Source organism: Brachyhypopomus gauderio, chromosome 9, assembly GCF_052324685.1.
Source record: "Brachyhypopomus gauderio isolate BG-103 chromosome 9, BGAUD_0.2, whole genome shotgun sequence".
Lineage (NCBI taxonomy): Eukaryota > Metazoa > Chordata > Actinopteri > Gymnotiformes > Hypopomidae > Brachyhypopomus > Brachyhypopomus gauderio.
The window spans coordinates 19,102,107-19,126,128 of NC_135219.1; the positions used below are offsets into that span (position 1 = coordinate 19,102,107).

At 45.2% G+C, this 24,022-nt stretch overlaps 3 protein-coding genes across 8 annotated transcripts; all 3 read right to left on the reverse strand.

The window, feature by feature from the left end:
- Nucleotides 1-591: 591 nt before the first annotated feature.
- max (myc associated factor X) lies at nt 592-8,063 on the reverse strand. 4 transcript variants are annotated; one of them, XM_077017713.1, is made up of 5 exons: nt 7,877-8,063; nt 7,436-7,462; nt 3,336-3,443; nt 2,492-2,615; nt 592-1,988 (listed from the first exon to the last, which is right to left on the reverse strand). In XM_077017713.1, the coding sequence occupies exons 1-5, from the start codon at nt 7,910-7,912 to the stop codon at nt 1,801-1,803; spliced, it is 483 nt and encodes a 160-aa protein (XP_076873828.1). In that variant the 5' UTR covers nt 7,913-8,063; the 3' UTR covers nt 592-1,800. The 4 variants fall into 4 exon arrangements, with proteins under 4 accessions (XP_076873828.1, XP_076873827.1, XP_076873830.1 ...); XM_077017712.1 differs by having other exon boundaries at nt 3,318-3,443; nt 7,877-8,062; XM_077017715.1 differs by lacking the exon at nt 7,436-7,462 and having other exon boundaries at nt 7,877-8,060.
- A 4,159-nt stretch (nt 8,064-12,222) lies between these two features.
- LOC143523335 (hepatic sodium/bile acid cotransporter-like) lies at nt 12,223-17,404 on the reverse strand. The gene is made up of 6 exons (XM_077017716.1): nt 16,719-17,404; nt 16,355-16,574; nt 15,497-15,925; nt 14,323-14,527; nt 14,059-14,237; nt 12,223-13,367 (listed from the first exon to the last, which is right to left on the reverse strand). The coding sequence occupies exons 2-6, from the start codon at nt 16,438-16,440 to the stop codon at nt 13,157-13,159; spliced, it is 1,110 nt and encodes a 369-aa protein (XP_076873831.1). The 5' UTR covers nt 16,441-16,574; nt 16,719-17,404; the 3' UTR covers nt 12,223-13,156.
- Nucleotides 17,405-18,382: 978 nt separating this feature from the next.
- On the reverse strand, nt 18,383-23,719 carry srsf5b (serine and arginine rich splicing factor 5b). 3 transcript variants are annotated; one of them, XM_077017717.1, is made up of 8 exons: nt 23,567-23,719; nt 23,043-23,179; nt 22,723-22,793; nt 22,513-22,617; nt 21,566-21,635; nt 20,144-20,217; nt 19,734-19,841; nt 18,383-19,320 (listed from the first exon to the last, which is right to left on the reverse strand). In XM_077017717.1, exons 2-8 carry the CDS (start codon nt 23,166-23,168, stop codon nt 19,065-19,067), a joined length of 810 nt encoding a protein of 269 aa, XP_076873832.1. In that variant the 5' UTR covers nt 23,169-23,179; nt 23,567-23,719; the 3' UTR covers nt 18,383-19,064. The 3 variants fall into 3 exon arrangements, with proteins under 3 accessions (XP_076873832.1, XP_076873833.1, XP_076873834.1); XM_077017718.1 differs by lacking the exons at nt 18,383-19,320; nt 19,734-19,841; nt 20,144-20,217 and adding an exon at nt 20,793-21,157; XM_077017719.1 differs by lacking the exons at nt 18,383-19,320; nt 19,734-19,841; nt 20,144-20,217 and adding an exon at nt 21,014-21,266.
- Between the last annotated feature and the right edge of the window lie 303 nt (nt 23,720-24,022).

Genomic DNA, 24,022 nt, shown 5'->3' on the forward strand with positions numbered 1-24,022 from the left:
CTCCTGAAAAACAACCCCACACCATAATCCCCCCTCCACCAAACTTTACATCTGGCACAGTACAGTCAGACAAGTACCGTTCTCCCGGCAACCACCAAACCCAGACTCGTCCATCAGATTGCCAGATGGAGAAGCGTGATTCCAGAGTCCAGTGGCGGCGTGCTTTACACCACTGCATCTGACGCTTTTCATTGCACTTGGTGATGTACGGCTTGGATGCAGCTGCTCGACCATGGAAACCCATTACATGAAGCTCTGTCTGTTCTTGAGCTAATCTGAAGGCCACATGAAGTTTGGATGTCTGTAGAGATTTGGCTCTCCTAAGTTGGCGACCTTTTTGCACTATGATAATTTGGATGGGTGAGCGAATACTTTTGGCTGATGTACCATTTTACAATATTTCATCATTCTCATTAAAACAAAAGGCACAGTCTTACAAATGAATGTCCTATCGACAATAGTAGTGGCTCACTTCATGATTTATTTCAAATGCTTTGGGTATAGGAACCAGCAACCTGCCATGGCCATTGTATGTGTGAATGTGTGTGTGAGAACGAAAACTACACAATACACTGAGCCAAAAAGCATATGTAAAGGATAAAATAGTTTATTTATAGTCTCATAGTAAAGGTAGGCCTCAACTTGCAAGACAATTGTTGGCAGTATGTACGACATACCGGTAACTTCCATGGAATGGAATCACACAAAGACCTATTTAGTATATACTGTCTACTAAGAGGAGGAACTGATAAAATATATATACTTACATCTCCTACACGCCACATTAGGTTTGGGGAGGATGGGACCGATGAGATTTCAATCAGCACTTAAATATGGTTTCACAACACTTTTTTTGCTCACACTGATAAAAGAGCTTTAACCTTTGACCTTCTCTAACTGTCAGAATATGGGAAAACAACATCTACCAAATTCATAGAAACCCAAAAATTGCCTGAAACATACAAAATGCTGTGTATCATTTTGGGATGTTCCGATAGAAATGCAAAGCTAATGCATTCATTTATAAAAACACATTTTCCATTCAACTACTTTCACTTTATCAAGCTAAAAGACCGATACAAGTTTGGGAACTTTTCCTTGACACAATTTTCTTAAAAACAGTATTAGCCTTTTGACTGGTCTGTTGGATGGGTTGCTTATCAATATTAACTTTGCAGTAGGTTGGCATTCTTATGTGGAAAAGTACAAATACTATATAAAGGTTAACCACTCCTTTGGAACAATTATTCTAGGGTGAGTGTACGTACTAAACAGGTTCTTTAACATTCAACGAGAAAATAACAAAAAAAGAACATTTTAGCAGTGCTTGGAGCCGTGCACCCCGATCGCCCGTTTGGATTCCAACAGGGAGGTCTACAGTCGAGGGCACAAAAAAAGCGTTGAGTCCTTACATCGCAAAGCTGCCTCGTTTTGGGTTTGGGTCGTCGCCCGTCGCTACCAGGACACGCATGCCAGGACGCAAGATGGAGAGTTGGGAAGGGACGGAGGAACCGTGGAGAGAAAGACGCGAGCCATGTGTTGCCTTTCCAGCAAAAGTCCTCCTTCCCCAGTGGGTATCCCTCCTTCAGCCTGGCCCTGCTCTGAGGAGATGGGGGGGGGGGGTTGCGGACATGAAACGGGAGGTTGTGGAGTCTCTGGTTGGTGCACACTGAGGAAGAGGGAGCGTGGGTAGGAGAGGGCATGGAAGGAGGTTGAAAGCACCACGCAGGGCACTGCAGTGACTCCCCTCTCCCCTCAGATCCGGAGGAACCTGGCGGGGCCCCGGAGGAGGGCCCGCTCTTAGCTGGCCTCCAGGCGGAGCTTCTTCCTGGTGGGAGGCTCCTCCGGCTCAGATTCCGAGCTGGAGTCAGAGCCTCCGTCAAAGGCCGACACCGCGCTGCCTTTGGGATTGGTGTACAGGCTGCTGTCGGACGATGAATAGTTGCCCTGTAGCTGGTTGGTCCCCTTGACCTTCTCTAGTGCACGTACTGCGACCGGAGGAGAGCAACACACGTCAGTATCAGAACACCAATCAAGAAGATATACAAAAACAACCCATTCTACATTGTACCATGTTGGGGTCTGCGAATCAAAATAAGGTTTTGTCAGGTAACTTCAAAGCATCGCTCCCAAACTCCAGCTCAAAAGCCACAGATAACCCTGCACAATTAGCCTGACTCTGCATTAATTATCAAGCTCGTTATAAACTAATAAAGGCGCAAGAGCTAGGAAACCAAGCACTATACACCAAAGAGTGCCTCCATCTCTAGATAGCAAAGGAAATCTTTATTTTGCATTCATGGACGAGCGTTCAGCGGCTACGCCGATGTGGTCTCGTGCCTTGCAGACCACATGCCTGGTCCATATCTCGAAACTAGCGTACTGAGCAGACAGCAGACGCCTGCATGGTCTGGGGGCACCTGGAGCCCTACCCATGGTCTGAGGTCATGGTCTAACGATACACCTGGAGCCCTACCCAGCACACACCCACCTTGCTGTTCCAGCAGAGCGTTCTGCCGCTTCAGGTCGTCGATGTCCTGCTGGTGTGTGTGGTTCTTCCTCCGCATGTACTGGATGTACTCGGTGGCTTTGTCTAGGATCTGAGCTCGAGACGCCTGTTTCAACAGTAGTAGTCAGCAACTAAACCGGGAAGTGAGGTTACACTGTCCTGCTTAAGAGATTACTGTATTCTCAAGATGACCCCGGGCACTACATCAGCAAAGCTCCTCAGTAAATCTAAGCATCTGACATATTGTTTGCATTATCAACTAATTGATCAGCGAAGGTTACAAATATACATTTATGTTTGGCTGACATGGAGGGGATTGAGGGAGATGTTTATTTGGCAAGAGTTGATTACATTAACAGAGTTTATCTGCTGCTCTACATACTGAAATCATTATTGGGTTTTAAATGATTCCTTCAGCAACAAACAAACATGGACATTTGGGAGAACGGAACTCTGCTGGTGGTAAAAAAAAACAACCATCTCCAAAGCCCCCCAGATCAGCCATGACGAAATAAAGGTCTATAAAGGTCTGATTGGTTGTGGCAGGGATCAGTGAGACTGGACTGTGAGCCACTCGTCACCCACCGTGTCCAGTTCTCCCCGTCCCAACCTCCAACCGTCAAACACCATCCGTTAACAATCTCATGTGAGTATTGAAATGTACACACGCTGCCCGAGCTTCAGCACACAGAACGACATACGGTTCCTCTGCTAGCTGATAAACGTTACACCGTCTGATGAATGACAGAAAACAGAAAAGAGAAGTGTGTGTGTGCGCTGCCTGCAGTGTTGAACTGCTTTTGCTCACCGGCGACGCTTTACCGACCTTTTCCCCTTGCAAGGCGGGCACGGAGTCGCGGAGGCTGTGGAAGCTGTCTTTGATATGGTCCCTGCGTTTGCGCTCCAGGGCATTGTGGTGCGCCCGCTTGTCTGCCTGCAACGACAATCACACGGCCCGTGAGCGGCGAGGGGTGGACGTCGGGCCGTAGAGGCTTCGCTCGCGGTCGCACGCCGCCGTGGTGGTCTTCGTGGGCGGCGCTCGGGCCGCCTCCCTGGACGAGGGGGGGGGCCAACGCGCGTTTGTGTGCAAGCCAGAAGTGATTAGGAACAACACCAGGTACAGAAGTGCAGTTGGAACGGGTGTCTTAATGAAACCCTTATAAAGATGCAGGTCCCCCCTAGATGGGGACCAAGCATTCTTCTGGATCAGGAAGCGCTTTTAAGTGGACACTGCCGAATCGCATTGTAGCCCTAAAATTTGCTCAAGCTCATATGTTCAGGCATTAAATGGATTAAATGGTCCTATACTTAATTGATGTAATAAAATTATTAGACAAATTGGCTTAAATGTAAAGGATATTTAAACTCTAGGCGGGTGTTACTAATTAATGGGGCTTCTTTTGCATCTACAAAAACATTTGTTAAAAAGAGCAACAAAGAAAATGGACTGCCCGTAACCAACGACTACAGCAACCCCCATCATGTGTTACATATGGCAGGGTGTGGTCTGGTATTGGCTGGTATGTCCACGAGACTTAAACCACAGGCTGAGTCTGCATGTGGTGTCCTGGCAGGATAAACGGTAAAACATCATTGTTCAGTGTCTTGCACCAGGCTTATGGAATTATGTGCACATACTTGACATAGACACAAGTCTATAACAAAAGGTGCACACACATAATATATATAAGATACTATACATCACACACACCAGAAAAATAGAAATGTCTAACAAGAAAATGTACTTCCTCCCAGCACAAAAGAATTTTTTGCAGGATAAGATAAAGGGGGCATTGGGGCCTTCCCAGACATCTTGTCTGCAATCTCGCTCAGCAAGCACTCAAAAGAAGTCAGAAACTACCACCTTCAGTCTTTAGGTGCCCTGAGCACATGCCCATTCACATGAAATACCCCGGCTTGGTCAAACTGAGCTTATTCATGAAGTTCACGTGGAAAAAGAGGCTCTCTCAGCTAGCTATGACAGTGGTGTACATATGTAAGACTGAGAGAGTCAGCGACAGTTCCTTCACTTCCTGACGGCAGACAGGGTGAATAGCGCGTCTCGTGTCCGTCACCTGGGTGTCTCCTGAGCAAACAGGTTAACAATGCGCACAAGACTTCCTGTTCCTGAGAAGCACATGACCACAAGCATTCTGTGTATCCACAACAACCTCCTACTGAAACCTAACGAGACCGATAGTACAAGTCTTGCCAGATGCTTGGAAGTCATTAATGTTACATAAGAGGTCACGTGAGGGCACATCTCACCAACAATGGCCCTAGAAATCACTTAAGCCTGGGCAGGTCTTTAGAGAGGGCGCACCATCGCACTCGTCCTACCACGGAGGATAAAAAGTACTTTAGAATAATACTCCATTTTGTACCAATGTGTTTCAAAGAAATTCATCTTTAGCCAACAGCACAAAAGCAGACTGGGCCCTATATATTTTTTTCATTTTTCAAAACATACTTTTCAACATTCTTGTGCAAGTCTCCATCCACAACATCAATGACTCACTCCTTTCTAAGAGAGCAGCGGCTGCTGAATAATAATGGCATTTATTACAGATCAGACTCAAACACCGTGGGGACCCCCATGGTCAGCATTTTTACAACACATCTGTACATGTAATGAAGCTTCATGCACTTATCAGTTACTTAGGCTTGCTTATAAACGTCCTTTCACAGAACGTTAGTTCAGCCAGCAGTGCTGCAATGTCCTAAATATATACTAATGTTTCCATAGTTCTGAAAGCGTTGAATATGAAAACTGTCTGGAAATTAAGAACAAACAAAGGTAGTATGCGGTTCCTCACACAACAGGCCTACGGTGAGAAGGAATGACTTATTTTGAAATGAGACTGGCCACTCGTAAGTGCCGTCATGTCTTACCTGCTTTGCCTGTCATAAAACCAAAAGATCAAAAGATCATAAACGCATGAAATCTGCCTGAAAATACGTGTACGACGTATCAGAGAAGTGCAACAACTAAAACTGTAGTATTACAGTTATTGTAGTTTATTTTAAACGTTCTGGAAAACAAGAAACCTGGTACAAGCTGTCCAAGAAACCTGGTGTGAGTTGTCCATTTAGGCTTTTGTTCGTAAACCCCATTTAAGTAGAGCTGCGGTCTTTACTTCACGGTCACCGTGCCACACTTTTCATCCATTTCTATCCCGCATAAGAAGCCATCAGTGACTGCATGAACATCCACATCAACAAAGGTGTCAACACATCATCTACTGTTACTACACGGACCTTTTCACCATCGATAGTTCCAAAAATGTTTCAATAACTGCCGCGCATCTAGTCCGTCTGTAGTGATATAATCCTCACTTCTGTCGTCCGAGCACACTGACATCAAATTAGAAGTTATACCGTTTGAAATGATAAGTTATACCATTTGCAAGGCGGCCAGCTCGCTATCTGATCAACACACACCGTAATGTGATGATCATGCAAAATGAACATCCGTCTTACTAAGATTCGTGTCTTGGCCTGCTGAGGAGTCAGAAATAGATAACGACATCCAGATAGCTGTGGCTGCAAGCTATTTTATTATATAATTTGTTGTTGCTTTAAATGAATGCACAATGTTGCAGTCTCTTTTCAGCCGGCCAGGTTGATTTTGGGTGATTTTCTGTGTACGCTAGCCTGGTGGCTATGCTAACATTTCCTATGCGAATACACAACAGCTGGAGTAAAAACACAGAAGGACGCTGGCTAACCATCACCAGAAGACGCTGGCTAACCATCACCGGAAGGCACTGGCTAACCATCACCGGAAGGCACTGGCTAACCATCACCGGAAGGCACTGGCTAACCATCACCGGAAGACACTGGCTAACCATCACCGGAAGGCACTGGCTAACCATCACCGGAAGGCACTGGCTAACCATCACCGGAAGGCACTGGCTAACCATCACCGGAAGACACTGGCTAACCATCACCGGAAGACACTGGCTAACCATCACCGGAAGACACTGGCTAACCATCACCGGAAGACACTGGCTAACCATCACCGGAAGACACTGGCTAACCATCACCGGAAGACACTGGCTAACCATCACCGGAAGGCACTGGCTAACCATCACCGGAAGGCACTGGCTAACCATCACCGGAAGGCACTGGCTAACCATCACCGGAAGGCACTGGCTAACCATCACCGGAAGGCACTGGCTAACCATCACCGGAAGGCACTGGCTAACCATCACCGGAAGGCACTGGCTAACCATCACCGGAAGGCACTGGCTAACCATCACCGGAAGGCACTGGCTAACCTTCACCGGAAGACACTGGCTAACCTTCACCAGAAGACACTGGCTAACCATCACCAGAAGACACTGGCTAACCATCACCAGAAGACACTGGCTAACCATCACCAGAAGACACTGGCTAACCATCACCAGAAGACACTGGCTAACCATCACCAGAAGACACTGGCTAACCATCACCAGAAGGCACTGGCTAACCATCACCAGAAGGCACTGGCTAACCATCACCAGAAGGCACTGGCTAACCATCACCAGAAGACACTGGCTAACCATCACCAGAAGACACTGGCTAACCATCACCAGAAGACACTGGCTAACCATCACCAGAAGACACTGGCTAACCATCACCAGAAGACACTGGCTAACCATCACCAGAAGACACTGGCTAACCATCACCAGAAGACACTGGCTAACCATCACCAGAAGACACTGGCTAACCATCACCAGAAGACACTGGCTAACCATCACCAGAAGACACTGGCTAATTATCACCAGAAGGCACTGGCTAACCATCACCAGAAGACACTGGCTAACCATCACCAGAAGACACTGGCTAATTATCACCAGAAGGCACTGGCTAACTATCACCAGAAGGCACTGGCTAACTATCACCAGAAGGCCAAACTGGATTATTGCTCCGCTTATTACTCACCACAGAATGAAATCTCGGTGATTCTTCCTGTAAAATAAACAGAACACAAACAGTGCAGTTGTTGCTAGCTAGCTGTGTGTGTGTGTGTGGCTGGTGGCTAATGATCCAGATACACTGGGGGCTTCAGCGCTGATGTTCTCAGCTCGCTGGCTGCTTGTTCACTGCAGTGTGGGTGACAGACACGAGTCTCCCCCTCCTCCCACACCAGGAGAAGACATTTCTCCCATGTTAGCCGCGGTGGCTGTACATTTAGCCGAGGAACCACCTAGAGATGTTGATTTATGGTGATCATTCTGGCTAGCTAGTGGGCTAAGTGGCTAGCCGGGGTCGCTAACGTCCACCGCGGCGATGAAGCTCGAATGTCGGACACGTAAAGGCGTTTGTTCCGCTCCCAAAGGTGGTCAAATAAGCTGCTTGGTCAAATCAAACGTGGCTACTCACGTCGCTGTCGACCTCGATGTCGTCGTTGTCGCTCATTCTTCGGCGAGGTCGTTAATCTAAGCGCAGTTTTTGTTTAGAAAACAACATGAAGCGGAGCCCTAGACCAAACGAACAGTCAACAAGACACTGCAGAAGCGAAACGAGATCGGCGAGCTGCCCACACGTGACTCGCCTACACACGGACGTTCACCGTCTCGTGACAGGATCGCGGTGGCTGTGCTCAGAATTGTGGGAAATGTTGTTCTTTTACGGTTACTGGGACATGGCTTTACCGGTAATGTTAATAAAATAAACTTCAACACCCACGTAACGACTAGAAACACGCTACTGGTCTCTGGGAGTAGTAGTTTTAAACGTGCTCTCCAGTGAGGTGTGATTTCAAGGTTGTGTGATACAGCCGTGATTATTTAGAAAAAGCTGATAAGATAAATACATCACCGTAGTTGTTATGATCGTCAGTTTTTTGGTCTGATAGCTTGGATTGTAAAGCAGGTGCATGTCTGTGTGTGTATGTGTACATGTGTTGGAGTGTGTGCGTGTTTTGAACGTTTTAAACTATATTCAACAAGAAAAGACATGTAGCACGAGTCACTGACATAATCCTTTTTGGCCTAGAAAGAGAAAACAAGAGATATATAAAGGTTTTTAAGCAGATATTTATAGCGAGTCACTGTCACAAAAAAAACATTCTTTGGTCAACAAATGATAGAATCTAACTCTATTATAGCCATCTACATGAGACAATATGAAGAACAAAGCACTGGGCAAAGTATACTGCAGTAGTGCACATCACCTCACTGATTAACAATCTCCAAACAATAGTGTCACATTCACATGTCCATATTCAACATGGTAATGGAATAGTGCTGCATTCACTGTAATAAAGGGTGTAGTCCTATGCTGGGTGTGGTAACGAGTGTAGTTCTACACTGACTGTGGTCATGGGTGTAGTTCTACACTGACTGTGGTCATGGGTGAAGTTCTACACTGACTGTGGTAATGTGTGTAGTTCTACACTGACTGTGGTAATGTGTGTAGTTCTACACTGACTGTGGTAACGGGTGTAACTGTGCACTGACTGTGGTAACGGGTGTAGTTCTACACTGACTGTGGTCATGGGTGTAGTTCTACACTGACTGTGATAATGGGTGTAGTTCTACACTGACTGTGGTAATGTGTGTAGTTCTACACTGGCTGTGGTAACAGGTGTAACTGTGCACTGACTGTGGTAATGGGTGTAGTTGTACACTGACTGTGGTAATGTGTGTAGTTCTACACTGGCTGTGGTAACAGGTGTAACTGTGCACTGACTGTGGTAATGGGTGTAGTTGTACACTGACTGTGGTAATGTGTGTAGTTCTACACTGACTGTGGTAATGGGTGTAGTTCTACACTGACTGTGGTAATGGGTGTAGTTCTACACTGACTGTGGTAACGGGTGTAACTGTGCACTGACTGTGGTAATGGGTGTAGTTCTACACTGACTGTGGTAATGGGTGTAGTTCTACACTGACTGTGGTAATGTGTGTAGTTCTGCACTGACTGTGGTAATGGGTGTAACTGTGCACTGACTGTGGTAATGGGTGTAGTTCTACACTGTCTGTGGTAATGGGTGTAGTTCTACACTGACTGTGGTAATGTGTGTAGTTCTGCACTGACTGTGGTAACGGGTGTAACTGTGCACTGACTGTGGTAATGGGTGTAGTTCTACACTGACTGTGGTAATGGGTGTAGTTCTACACTGACTGTGGTAATGTGTGTAGTTCTGCACTGACTGTGGTAATGGGTGTAGTTCTACACTGACTGTGGTAATGGGTGTAGTTCTACACTGACTGTGGTAATGTGTGTAGTTCTACACTGACTGTGGTAATGGGTGTAGTTCTACACTGACTGTGGTAATGTGTGTAGTTCTGCACTGACTGTGGTAATGGGCGTAGTTCTACACTGACTGGTAATGGGTGTAGCTGCAGGGATGCCAACTTTTCAAGATCACTTGGAGTGAGATTTGATCGGGGGGGTGTAGATTGTAAATTGTTGACGGGTTGGGGGGAAGGGGGGTGTGGCGAATGTAAATTGTTAGCGGGGGGGGTGTAAAATGGACACAAATTAAGTATTATATCGCGATCGATCGTTCGCCAGTGGTTGGCGAACTAGTAACTCGTTGAATCATAGATGTAGATCAGGGTTAAATAAACTAGATTTTTTTCAGTGTGAGAAATCGGATGAATGGCGTGTGAAGACAGACAAATGCGTGTGTCTCACGCTCATTGCGTGAGAGTTGGCAACCCTGTAGCTGTGCACTGACTGTAGTAATGGGTGTAGTTCTGCACCGACTGTGGTAATGGGTGTACTTGTGCACTGACTGTAGTAATGGGTTTAGTTCTACACTGACTGGTAATGGGTGTAGCTGTGCACTGACTGTAGTAATGGGTGTAGTTCTACACTGACTGGTAATGGGTGTAGCTGTGCACTGACTGTAGTAATGGGTGTAGTTCTACACTGACTGGTAATGGGTGTAGCTGGGCACTGACTGTAGTAATGGGTGTAGTTCTACACTGTCTGAGACCAGTGAAGCTTCCCATTGGTTTCCTGCTCTGTGCTCCCGCCAGGCTGACACGGACCTCTGGCTTCAACATATGCTTTAAGGCTGCCCAGTTTGATTAGAAGCCAGCGCATTGTGAAGGTGCATGTTGTGATTTTGGCAGGGAAATGTTGGCATGGTTATGAAAGTCTCCCAAAACTCTCCACGTTTCATTATAATCTCACTTCATGACCTTATGAAAGTCAGGATGGGATTTTAACCAAAGTGGTGATGCTGATTTTTAATGAGATGTAAAATAAAATGAGACAGATTCATAGCCCTTTTTTTCTTCCATACGTAAGTTTTGATTAACATGTTTGCATTGTCATTTATATGCTATTGTCATTTATAGATGTTACATATTAAAATTGTACTGAGAATAACTGGAAGGTTAATAAATATGTGTAGAGGTGTATAAAAATACAGTGCATACTAATTAAAATACCTTAATAATCATAAAAAGTCACTTTTCAGGAATATCTTAACAACTCATTCGTTTGAAGAGAATCGTGCTGATAAATATGATGCTGAGATTACAGTCATAAAGCAGTTTACCTAAGCAGACTCAAGCGCACGCACGCACACACACACACACACACACACACACACACACACACACACACACACACACACACACACACACACACATATATATATATATATATATATATATATATATATATATATATATATATATATATATATTAGGGGTGTGACGATACACTCAGCTCAAGACACTAGACGAGACACGATAACGAAAACGACACGACACGAGATTTTAAGAACACTAAAATGACAAATTATATGACTGGACAACTCACTTTTATTTAACTGTGTTAAACATGCATTTTGAAATTTTTATTATAACTCTTAACATGCATTATGTAAGCATGAACTTTTAATAAACTTCTTCCTCTACAAATTGAAATAAAAATAAAATTTCATAAAAGTTAAAATAAAATAAAATCTAATATTGCTCCTTTTTTCAAGCGCAAACAATATTACAGTGAGTCCCCGCTTAACGACGGGTTTAGAGACTGAAAAGTCCGTCGTAAAGCAGTTTTCGTCGTTAAGCGTGACCCTAGATTTAGATACGCTTTGATCATACAGTATAGAAAAAAATAATGTTCTCGTGCGTACAGCGTGAGAAAGAGCGATCCCGCTGCCTCAGCTTATCGTACACAACACTCCACTACATGGACGTAATTTTGGGGGGGGGGGACGGGGGGTACATGTCCCCCCCACTTTTTCAAAAGCTGGCTTTGGTCCCCCCCAGTTTTTACGGTTAAAACCAAATATTTAAATAGCGACGAATCCATGTCCCCCCCACTTTTGAAATCAAAATTACGTCCATGCTCCACTACACTCCACTATGCTGCCACTGCTCCTCCGCGCACTGCGCGAAATAATGTAAATGTCTCTCCATCGTGCTCGTATTAGTCGCGGTGTGCGGCATTATTTTCATACAATGTTTGTATATGGTCCGCGTCTTATCAGTCACTCTCTTGCCATTTATCATTTCCGCCGGGTTCCCAAAACGATGTGAAAGTGGCGGGGGCATCTTCAATAGTAATACCTGTATTTTCCGACGTCATTCTGGCTGCTTGCTGGATCACAAATCTCGCGAGACAGATTTTTAACGCGATTAGAAATCTCGCTGAGTTACGTCTCGCGATATCTCGTCACACCCCTAATATACGTCATTAGGGACTTGTGTGTGTGTGTGTGTGTGTGTGTGTGTGTGTGTGTGTGTGTGTGTGTGTGTGTGCGTGTGTGTGTGTGTGTGTGTGTGTGTGTGTGATTATATTAAAAATATCATTTTACAACACTAGATGGCACTGTAAAGACTCCAGGCGGGTTCAGGTAAATTAGGGTGTTGTACATATTACGATATTGCTATTTTCTCTTTCATTTTAAGAGTAACAATTGCTTGATCGTGTCGTGTGCATACTTTATAACACTCTTATTTTAATCGGTTAATATCCAGGAAACGTCTTTATCAATCACCAAGGTAAAAAAGTTGACAAGTTCCAATTGTTCAGAACCTGAAAGAGTTGTGATATGATAGTGAGTTAAAGAAGCACGTGAAGAGTAAATGATGATGACAACAGTAATATTAATATATTTGTATACTGTACATGTTGTATATACTGTGCTTTGTACATACAGTACAGTACATTTTATTTGAAATTTAAAATGTGCCATATTTTGTCAATTGTGATTTTTCACCACAATCTAAATTTGTCCTGCACTTTTTACCCATCTGTGCAGTTTGAACACACACACACACACACACACACACACACACACACTAGTGATTACTAGGGCGCTGTGGATCACACGTGCCCAGAGCGGTGGGCAGCCCTAGCCCAGCGCCCGGGGAGCAGTTGGGGTTAGGCACCTTGCTCAAGGGCACCTCAGTCATGGCCTCAGGTCTGGGAATCGAACCCACGACCCTCCGGTCACAAGACCAGTTCCCTACCACAGGACCATGACTGCCCAGAACTATAAAAGGTAACTATAAAACTATAAACTATAAAAGGTAATAAATAGACCTGAATCAGTCAAGTTCTATGCTTCCTAATTTTCTCAGATTTTCTCAATACAAGTACTATTCCAACATAGATGGTCAAGACAGCTTTGGTGAAGATATTTGTGATCATTTTTTGTCTGACTTGGATGCTGGAAATTCAGTGATATTACACTGACGTTTCCTTTGGCGGTTTCATTCTCTCATAACATCTGAAGAGGAGAATAAAAGCCAGAGCCTCAGACACCTGGAAGGCGACGTAGACGATGGGGAAGAGGTACAGCAGGCCGATGAACTCCGTCGGGAAGGACATCATTAAGATGGTGAAGCACAGTTGGAGGTTCTGACAACCTGTCTCCATGGCAACAGTCCTGCTAGAACTTGAGGTCAGAATAAGACAGATGAGGAACTTTTGAAAGTTACCTGCCTTCAGTACATATTGTTGATGCATCATAGGGGTGTAACGACACACAAACTACACGGTTCTGTTCACACCGCGGTATGGACCCCACGACACGGGCTACATAGTACTTGCATACTGACTGGGCCTCAAATTAGTATCCAGTATGCAGTATATGGCCAGAATGAATTTTCAGTACGCAAAATTTTCATAGATGATGTAGGCTACTACATCTGCAAAATATTCCAGTAGGCCGCACGGACAGAGCCATCTTTGTGGTGTATAGTATCCTGTTTTAAACTGCTTTAACACTGCTTTAAAAATGAGAACATCCACTAAACATAGCTAGACAATAATCTGTGAACCTTTATTTGGCAAGTTAAATTGTGTTTTCTTAGCAGACTCTAACTGTATTTCCTACCAAAGGCTATTGTCTGGATAATTATCAGTATTAATTATCAATAGCATATTTCTTTGTTTCTTTGATTATTATTACTGGTTTAGGCATACACTGGTGTTTTAAAAGTCTTCGGAAAAGATGTACACACAGGTTAATTGATCCTGAATCATGTCTCCAGCATTTGTGTTCTAACTGAATTACTCAAATTCCCATATAAGATGTTGGAAAAAGACTTTAAAGAAAAAAAAACATCAAACATTAAGAGACTTACGGTTGGTTAAGCTTGAAGAGAGACGACAGAACATATCCAAGTATATAGCCCAACAGTGGCATCAGCGCTGCTGTGACCAGAAGCTGGGGTGTCGTCACTGTCCGGATGGCCTCACCTACCGTGACGCCGACCAGGATGCCAAGGATAATCAACGTAAGCAGCGCTACACTCATCCCCACCTGAAGGGGAAGACACCGATCGGTCCGGACTCATCGCTCACATCTTCCCTATGCTTTTGTTCGTGTCTTTCAGCCTGCTCCTTACCCTGCTGAAGAGCCTTGCGTGTTGGGGTGCGTAGTGTCTGATGCAGATGCCAGCGGCGCAGGGCAGCGTGGTCATGGCCAGAGCCGTGGCTATACCAGCGTAGGGTATGGCCACGGCCACGCCGGAGAAGCCCTGGCTGTAGACGTAGAGCAGCAGGGGCATCGCGCCCAGCGCCAGCAACGTGGAGAAGGTGGTCATCACGACGCTGTAACAGAAGGACACGGCCCAGTGATACAGCAGAACCACGAACACTGGGCGTATGCCACCAAGTGCTGGGATTTAACGCTTGGCGCTGGTTTCATTAGTAGATTAGTAATATTCCCGTTTTACAGTGTTTGGCAGATGCACCTGTCCAGTGTGACCTATATAAGGTGCAGAGGCGGTCTTTGCATTGAGGCGTGGCTACTGCAGCCCACTGTAGGGGCCCCCTGACTAGCTAACTTATTTCTAGCATATTAATGTTGATGGGCCCCCTAGCTAAATTTGCCTTGAGCCCCCAAATTGCTAAGTCCACCACTGATACGGTGTTTGTATGACCAAGACAGTACATGTACTCAATGGCGTTTATGTTGCCAGAATGGTATTCCATTAACAGTTGCCATAAGTGTGAGTGTTAATACGGTGAGCATGTGGTACATAGATACATCACATATTATAGCCACACTGAGCTAAAGAGGATGGTTTTGTTCTTCCAGCCCAGATTGGTCAGTATCAGCTATAACTCCTCCGCAGTGGTCAGCACTCACAGATCATCATTCATAGCTGTTGCTCATTCTACGATTCACCAGAACTTACTGCTACTTGGCTGTCTGTCAGTGGTCTTCATGTGTGTCTAGTCTAAACCAGTGGTTTCTAGTTCATCTGGTTATTATCTGCCCACTTACTGGAGATTATTTTGTGCACTTGCTTTGCTGGAGGTCATAACTTATATTTGCAAATATCTACTTAGGCACAATAAGACTCAATAAGAGTCATTGGGGAAAATATACTTTTATAGAAAAAATAAAAATAGAAAGATATTTATAGATAATTCACTGCATTTTTGCTGTATGTATCACAAATCCAAACCAATACAGCAACACATTAGCATTAGCATAAGTATACTTGACTAGCTTTAGTGGTTTTCAAAGACCATCACATACAGACCTCAAGCAGGTTGTCGGCAAAGGAATACCTGAGGTTCGTGTCTCCCTTGACTCCCAAGGTCAGGATGTTGGACAGGTATCCACCCGGGCAGCACCCACAGACCAGGACAGTGATGGCCTCTGCAGGCCTCATTCGGAGTAGCTTGGCCATGGAGAAAGCCAAGAGGGGCATCACGCCGTACTGGGTGACTGCCGCCATCACCACCCCTTTGGGTTTCAAGATATGGGCCTTTATCTTGGACAACTCCACCGTGCAGCCCATACACACCATGGCGAGTAAGAGGGTGACCATGGCAATCAGTCGAAAAGCCTTTGCTTTGGCTTCAGACCCGGGAGATGGCTCGGTATGATTGGCAGAACTGTTTGGGGCAGTGACGTTTAAGTTCCAAAAAGACACGATCGCTGTGATTGTTTTGCTGGTGGTGACATCCATTTTAGATGGCTGTCCGTTTTGTACACTGAATGGTAAAAAGGATGAATAATAGTCATATATTTGATATGAGCTCCAACATACCCTAAATACACATTAATTAACACTAGGGCCGTCTTCAAGGGTAATATTACTCTGAGAGCTCACATTTTGTCAGTGACGAAAAGCAGTGCATTTATCTGACATAATACCCTGACTTCTCTGATTGTGTTTTCCATTTTATTTTCAAATATTAAATTTTCTTCACATTTTCAACAACATCTAACAGTATTCTGGAAGCATGGTCAGCGGAGAAGACACAAAAGTGGCTTGTCACTGTAGACTACATCCTCTCCCCAACATGGCTTCTGTGCACATCCTCATCCACGGGCTCGGAGATAGACAGGCTCGGAGAGCGCTGCAGTATGCCAAACGTCCTAAATTAAGGATTAAACGTACCTTTGTGGATTAAACCTACCGTTGTGCTGGTGTTTCGGCAAACACTGGGGATTGGCTGAAGTTTGAGAAAAGGAAACAGGAAGTTGAGGTTGTCTTGACCTTCATGAGCTCTCCCACGTCTCAACATCTTGGTACACAGTCATGCCTTCGTGGGCATGTCACATGGTATCACAGCAAAGCTCAGAGCGTCATGCCCATCAAGAAATTCCATCTATTCCTTGCACTGCAGATTTCTTTCGCTGAAATTAATTCCATTTTCAACAAGTTAAACAAATGACACCAAACTCCCATGTATTGCAACTATCATGCTGCCCCCGCCCCCTAAAAAGTTATTTTCCACTTTGATTAAATCTGGCTTGAATTTGCTGAGTTGTTTCTGCAACCTGGGCTGTCTCCTCTGCTGCAGTGTGTGTTCTCCAGTAACCACATCCTCCAACGTCTGCAGTGTGTGCTTTAGTACATGACGTCATACCTCACTGCGTGAGAAATAACATTCCTGCACAGTACATTGAAAAAGTCATTTTAACTGTGCACCAGTGCACAAAGCAAGGTCCATAAAGACATGGATGGCAGAGTCTGGTGTGGATAAACTTCACTGGCCTGCACAGAGTCCTGACCTCAACCCGATAGAACACCTTTGGGATGAATTAGAGCGGAGACTGAGAGCCAGGTCTTCTCGTCCAACATCAGTATATGACCTCACAAATGCGCTTCTGGAAGAATGATAAAAAAATCCCATGATTCTGATCATTTGGATGGGTGAGCAAATACTTTTGGCAATATAGTGTAGGTTTATGCAAGATTTATCAAGACTACTTTTAACTTTGAAGTATATTTGTAGCAACTTTGGCCCATCTTAGTAATCTGACTATTATATGTGATGATTTTGTACATGAAATCAGTCAGGAGAGTCTCGCGTATCCCAGAGAACCGCCGTGCAGCAGGACCTCGAATGGGACAGACGCAGCACGGCCTCTATCTTTGTTCACTTTGGCTCTGTTCCTACGCACGTCAAGCGAACTCTGCAGCCAGAAAACGGCCGAGTGCCCATCTGGGAAGATCTTAACTCTCGAAATCAGAGAGGGAGGGTGTGTAGGGAGGATCACGGCAGGCCCCGTAACGCCCAGGCACACACCCCTGCAGCTGCCTCTCGTCTCAGAGCAGGAGTGACAGTCTGGAAGACTCGGGCTAATCCTCCTGCAGAAATCCCCACGTCCCTCTGCTCTAGGTTCACAAGAACCTTCATGCAATGTACATAACTGTATTTACAGTGGGTTCCATGCCATAATCCTTCTGAATAAGATACTCCGGGAACCTCCACCCCAGCCTCGGGATCAACTTATCCAGATAGTGAACCTCTGTCCTAGTTACAAACACCAAATGTGATTTCCAAGAGCTCCCCCCCCCCCCCCCCAAGACGTTCTTCTTGCCACTCTTCCATAAAGCCTTTGTGGAATGTCCAGGAACTATTTGTCCAGTGCAGTTTTTCCAATGCGGGTGATTTATGCAAACATTTTGCAACTGTTTTTTATGTGTGAATAATTTTGTGTGTGTGAACTGTTATAGACAACATATAATTCATTATATGACGTTATGACAATGTGTGATATTGATGGAAGCCACTGGATAATTTCAACTTCCACTGCACAGGACTTTTCTGTGTTTGTGGACAGAGGTCACCAAGGCTTTTGGTCCCATGAAAAGCCATCACCTTGGGCCCCACCATAACGCCTTTAGTACATGTCAGTCTCAGGACTTTACAACCGTCCTAAATATACACTCACTGTCCCCTCTCCCCCGCAAACCTACTTATGGATCGTAGTATTCATACATATTGTTCTTTATTCTATTTTGTCCCAATTGTTTGATACCTGCATTAAGAAACATTTTACTGGTGGTATCTGGCAAATAAAGATTCTGAAATGACAATTATCACAACTATATTACAATTGGGTTGTGTTGAAGTCTCTATTCATTTTGCTATACAGACATTTGTGTTTTAATATTCAAAACCATTCACAGTAGAAGGCGGCTGAATCAACAGAACTACAGCACAACAAACTTTAATTACAACGAAGCATGCAGGATAAACACATCTATGCAAGTGACTGGACACTGAAATGAAATTGTTCCAATGCCCACACAATCACTTCATTTTTAAAACTGCAGTACGTTGTTTAAAAAAAGATCTTCAGTATTAGATATTAAGAGTTTGCAGCATGGACAAGCACACAGCACCAACATACACACAGCCACGTCCTTCAATGTCAGATTCACCTGGAATAAGAACGCTCCACAATAGTGTTTTAAAGTTCTCGTTGATCTTATTTTACAGTAACTAGAAAACAATTCAATAAAACCTGGTCCTGACTACTATTTTGAAGAGAGGTTCCTAGGAACCTGACCAATGATCACTGCTCTCATTCAAGAACAATGTTACACTGTCCATCAATTCAAGCCAAATGTTCACTGTGAATGCTGAAAAACGGATCTCATACTGACAAAATTTTCCCCTGGAAAGTGAGACAAAAATAATGGGCTTCAGGCTCCATGTCCCAGCTACTACCTATAGCTCAAGAGCTCTGAACGCTCTCGGTGAAAGGGACCGAACTGGCCCGTGCGAGCCAAAACATACATAAAGGAGAACCGCTACTGGACCACAGCTGGCCAGAATCCTGCAGCGCGAGAACGAGGAGTCGGGACTGGAGAGGAAGGAGGATCGAGCTGCTTTAATGGCGGCTGTCCGTGGAGGACGAGCGGGACGGAGTGGCGCGGTGGGCGGGGCTCGGTGGCGACCCCCCACCTTCCGCCGCCTCGGGCCTGCGCGCCGGGGACGGGGCGGGCGAGCGGCTTGGCGAGCGGCTCCGGGAGGGAGAGCGGCTGCGCGAGTGCGATGGCGAGCGTCCTCGGGAACGGGAACGGGACCGGGATCGAGAACGGGAGCGGGACCGGGAGGAGCTGTCGGACCGTGAGCGAGTCCTTGATCTGCGAGAGGAGCATAGACAGGCATTAGAGTCACGGCGCAGACATAAAACTACAACAAAGATTCTCAAAATGATTTGGGAAGATTTTTACCTAGGGAATATGGTGTTGTGTTTTCAATATGTAATATTCATTGGTACTTTTACTACATTTAAAACCTTACTCCATTACAGCCATGTGAACCCATGACGCTTCCTGTTTAGAAACAGAAGGTCCTTTTTCTTTATAGACCGCAGAAAGAAGCACGTTTGCTGTTGAATACTTATGTTGCAGCACCAATTCGTTTTGAGTATCCAAAAGCAACGAGCACGTCTTCAGCACAACCAATGTGGCGAGGCTGAAGGGAAAGTTCTGCACTGTGTGACTCTACACCGGCTTCACTGCGCACTACACAGCTGATAACCAGCAGAACTCACTTCCTCCTGGTTGCTTCGATGAGTTTGATCTTCCGGCCATGTATTTCCTTCCCAGACAGTTTCTCCAGGGCGTTTTTCAAGTCACTGTGCGAGGCAAACTCGACCACGCTGGAGAACATAAGGCGAAATTAGAGCAGGCCACGTCCCGGCAACTGGAAACTCTCTTTATAACCCAGTCATGTGAATAAAAGCAGTTTCTAATAACATTCCACTTCTAGCATGTTGTACTGTGTACTATCAAGATACATTAACCATTTTCAAAAGGCTAGCAATCCCAAAATTACACACCAAGCTGGCAAAAGCAATTATTTTTCCTAAAATAAAATGGTTACATAAATCTAAAAACGTTTTTGCTCATATTGTGTCGAGATGGACAATGTTGAGTTAGCGGTCAGGACGCATCAACTCACCCCTCGTTTAACTTTGGACGATGGGCATCAGCAAACGTCACCTCACCGGCCTGCCTCATGAAATCCTTCAGGTCCTACACAGTGCAAGAGCACTCTAGTTAGGAGAACTCACAAGACCGTAATCCACATATACTAAAGAAAACATATAGGATTCATCTGTCTCTGGATATTAGACACAGCAGACGGGGTCCAAGAATCTCGAAGCACAGATCTGAACCTTGTGCACATACAAAAGATTAACTGCTATAACTGTGATGAAACGCTGTCCTGCTGATGGGGTTGTGTAATGTCCGAAGCTTAAATATACACAAATGCCTGTGTCGATCAGCAAGTATATCAGAAACGATGAATGTCTTTTCTTCTTCAAAAGATTCTAAGGCCATTAAATATTTTTTTAAAGAATAAAAGATCAACTTTTAACAGTACTTGCTTTGACATTCTTGGACCCAGTAACTACGCGGACGAGACCAACAAAGGATTTGTATGGAGCAGCTTGTTGTGAATAAATAAATGAATGAATCAATAAACCCCCTCCCCCCCATTTTGTGTGCGGTAGGACAGAGGGCTTCCCCCACCAGTCCCGCCCTGTCCGCCCCTGCAGAGGCACCGAGAGTAAACAGGGAGGAAGAGAGTGGACTGATACCTGGGAACGTGCCCTTGGGGCCGGGCCACTGGGTCTCTCCTCGACCATAAACTTGCACCGCAAGTTAACTCCTCGGCCACGTGAGTGGAACCACCAGAGAGCGCCGTGGGGGGGGGTTGCGGGGGCGATACCGACCGAAGCCTCTCAATTTACCGAACCCCTCGATCGAAAACGCCACAGCCTCTCTGTGTTCTCTCTCCCCCACTGTCCTCTCTCTGCCCCCTCTCTGTTTCGCGCTTCTCGCCCTTTGACTCAGCACGGCTCCTCCACACCTCCGCCGTAAAAGCGGCAGCCACTGCTTCTAGAGCCTGAGGGGAGGAGACGCCCCCCCCCTCCTCCCCAGCGAGCTCTCGCACACCAGCAGGAGTCAACTAGGAGAGGAGTGCACGGGCTGACATGACTGGTTCAAACCAGGGAGAAGGACCCTGAAGGGTTTAGCGCCATCATTAGCGAGCTCTTCCGTACGACACAACAGTCAGGCTGGCAAATAAAGGGGTGGACAGTTGGTTAAAACAGGCATGTTACTATAGCTTAGTTTGCTCTTTTCAATCTCTAACAGTTCACAACTTATATACCTATAAATGTTACGTTAAAAATATGATCTCGGGGAGCTTGAGTTGAGGTCTGTGCCTTTACTTTAACTGAGTGAGTTAATTTTTCTTGTCATGTGAATATCACAAGAGAAATTACAAATTTATTGTTCATCATTCTCAAATTTTTACCATACTTGGACACAGTCGCCAACACAAAAGGGACGGGCCGAAACACTGGGTGCTTACCTGCCAGCTCACTCGTGAGGAGAGGTTCTCCACGATGAGGCGATTCTCTGTGCGCATCGGAGCGGGGTTCCTGAGGAGGAGATAAAACCAAAACAAAGAGAGAGTCATCCTTCAGACACAAAACTAAAACAGATGGAAAGGTCCGATAACACTAATAGTCACAATGAATGTTTAACGTGAATAACAATGTCCTTCCAACCCTAGAAAACCTTATTTGAAGACCCTACTTCAATTTTTTTTTTTGTAAATTATTGTACAGCTGTAAATGATTACGGGGGATGGCATGGTGAATTTTTTTTAATCGGCATATAAGGTTAGTTTGTCAAGAGACAATATACATGGAGCCATAATCTTATTAGCATGTTTATTTGATGATAAGCACTGAGATTAACACTTTGTTTAGCACTAATATAAAAAAGCAGTTAAGTTTGTGCGTGAAGGGAAATGTACTGAAATATTGTTAGATGACATGAAGCGTGAGACTGGAAATGGGAGGGGGGATGGACGGACTACAGGTCCCACAATACATTGTGGCAACTACGCTGAGGCTACACATGATGTTTAGTTGCTGCAGAGGCTAATGTGGATTTTATGGGTTAGGAAGTGATAATGGTTGCGTAGTGTTTTACTTCCATAGGTAATTGGTGGCATTCAGCTCAGGTATCAGTGGGGGTTATCAGGGAGGCCAGTATGAATTTACATCTAAAGTGGTGTGGCTTGGTGTAAAAGTGAACTTGGAAGGGTGTTGCTGGGATGCCAGATCTCACTGCCGAGCTTTCTGGAGGCTTCATGAATTTAATTCAGAAAAACGCAGACCCCTGTGAAGATTTTGTGATGTTGTGGTTGCTGGTATGAAGTGAGTAGGTTGGGTCTTATGTTAAGCTCTAAAGATCTCGCATGTAATATCGGACATCTTGTGTGTAATTCCAATAACGGTGAAAGCCTACCTTCGCCCATCCTGTGAGCTGCGGCTGTAACGGTCAGGGAAGCGTCCTCCGCCCCCTCGACCCCTGCCTCCGCGCAAACGCACCCTGGCATGTTCTATGGTGACCCTGCTCAGACACAGAACTGGCTGGCACATCAACTGCTTCAATCATGGTGGACTTACCGCACTCTCTTATAAATGGTGTTGAGGCCAGAAGACAGGATGCTCCTACCTCTCATTACACAGTTCCTTCCCATCTAGCTCACATACTGCATCCTCCGCATCTCTTGGGTCATCAAATTCCTCCACAAGAAAAGGCAATGCATACAAAACTCAACCAGAATTTCACTTGCACGACTCCTTTTATTATTATTTTTACACAAAATAAAATGAACATCCATTATGAAGGTTGCAACACTTTCAAGTAAAGGGCCCTGCAGAAATCATCCTTGAACTCTGTAGCACTAAACCCTACAGTGTCTGCACTTTAAACATGTTCCTAGACGGTCAAGATAAGCGGCTAAATCCGTCAGGGACGTGCGCTCGGCTCACCACAAACCCGAAGCCTCTCTTCAGGTCGATCTCTCGGATCCGTCCGTAGCCCTTGAAGAAGCGCTCGACGTCTTTCTCCCTCGCAGAGGGGTTCAGTCGGCCGATGAATATGCGACAACCGCTCATTTTAGCTAAACCTGTAAAGGCACACGACGGCATGAGAGAGGCACACGTACCGTTTAATGAATTATATTAGCTATTCTGACTCGGCCCTCTGAGTACTCCAGATATGAACCAGGCCCCGTCGTCCATTATGACAAACGCTGAATATTAAACATTGCATTCGCCGTAATGAGGAAGTCCTGGATGGCTAGTTAGCTTAGCTAAAGCAGGATGAAAATGTGCCACGCTTATTAATTCATGGCCTGCTTTTTTAACACTCCCGTTATTTTCCCCCAAAAAACACACAAACCACTGGCTACGCAGACACAGAAAACGCTTAAAATATATAACGTTACGGAAATAACACTAAATATCCGTTTGACGACGAGGAAAGCGGGAGAGACTGAGGCGGTAGACCGCACCGTTGCTGCTGCTCGCTCCGGCGTCAGTGAAGTGTTGGGACTAATAAACAGCTCCACAAAATGGCGGCGCCGCGAGTACACAGAGAATCACAGTATTGTTAGTGTCCTCTGGACATTAATGACCAGCTTCAAACACCACTCAAGTGCCGTCGCCTTCTCCGGACATTCACCCACACTCTCTGTTTTTTTTTCTCTTTTTATATACGTGCACATTTGACATGTTTTTTTTTTTTTTTGGAAATACCACTTTAAAGAAATTAACATTTACAGTTAACATTTGGCAGACGCCCTTAGGTTACTCAGGCCTACATTTACCTGAGACTCGAACACACACCCTGCCGTCAGACACAGTCTAAGTAATTGGACACGTCTTAGCAATTACAGAGAAATTATATATGTAGCATCAAATAATTGTTGTTTTAATTTACCACTTTTTCTACAACTCCGTACCCTAAA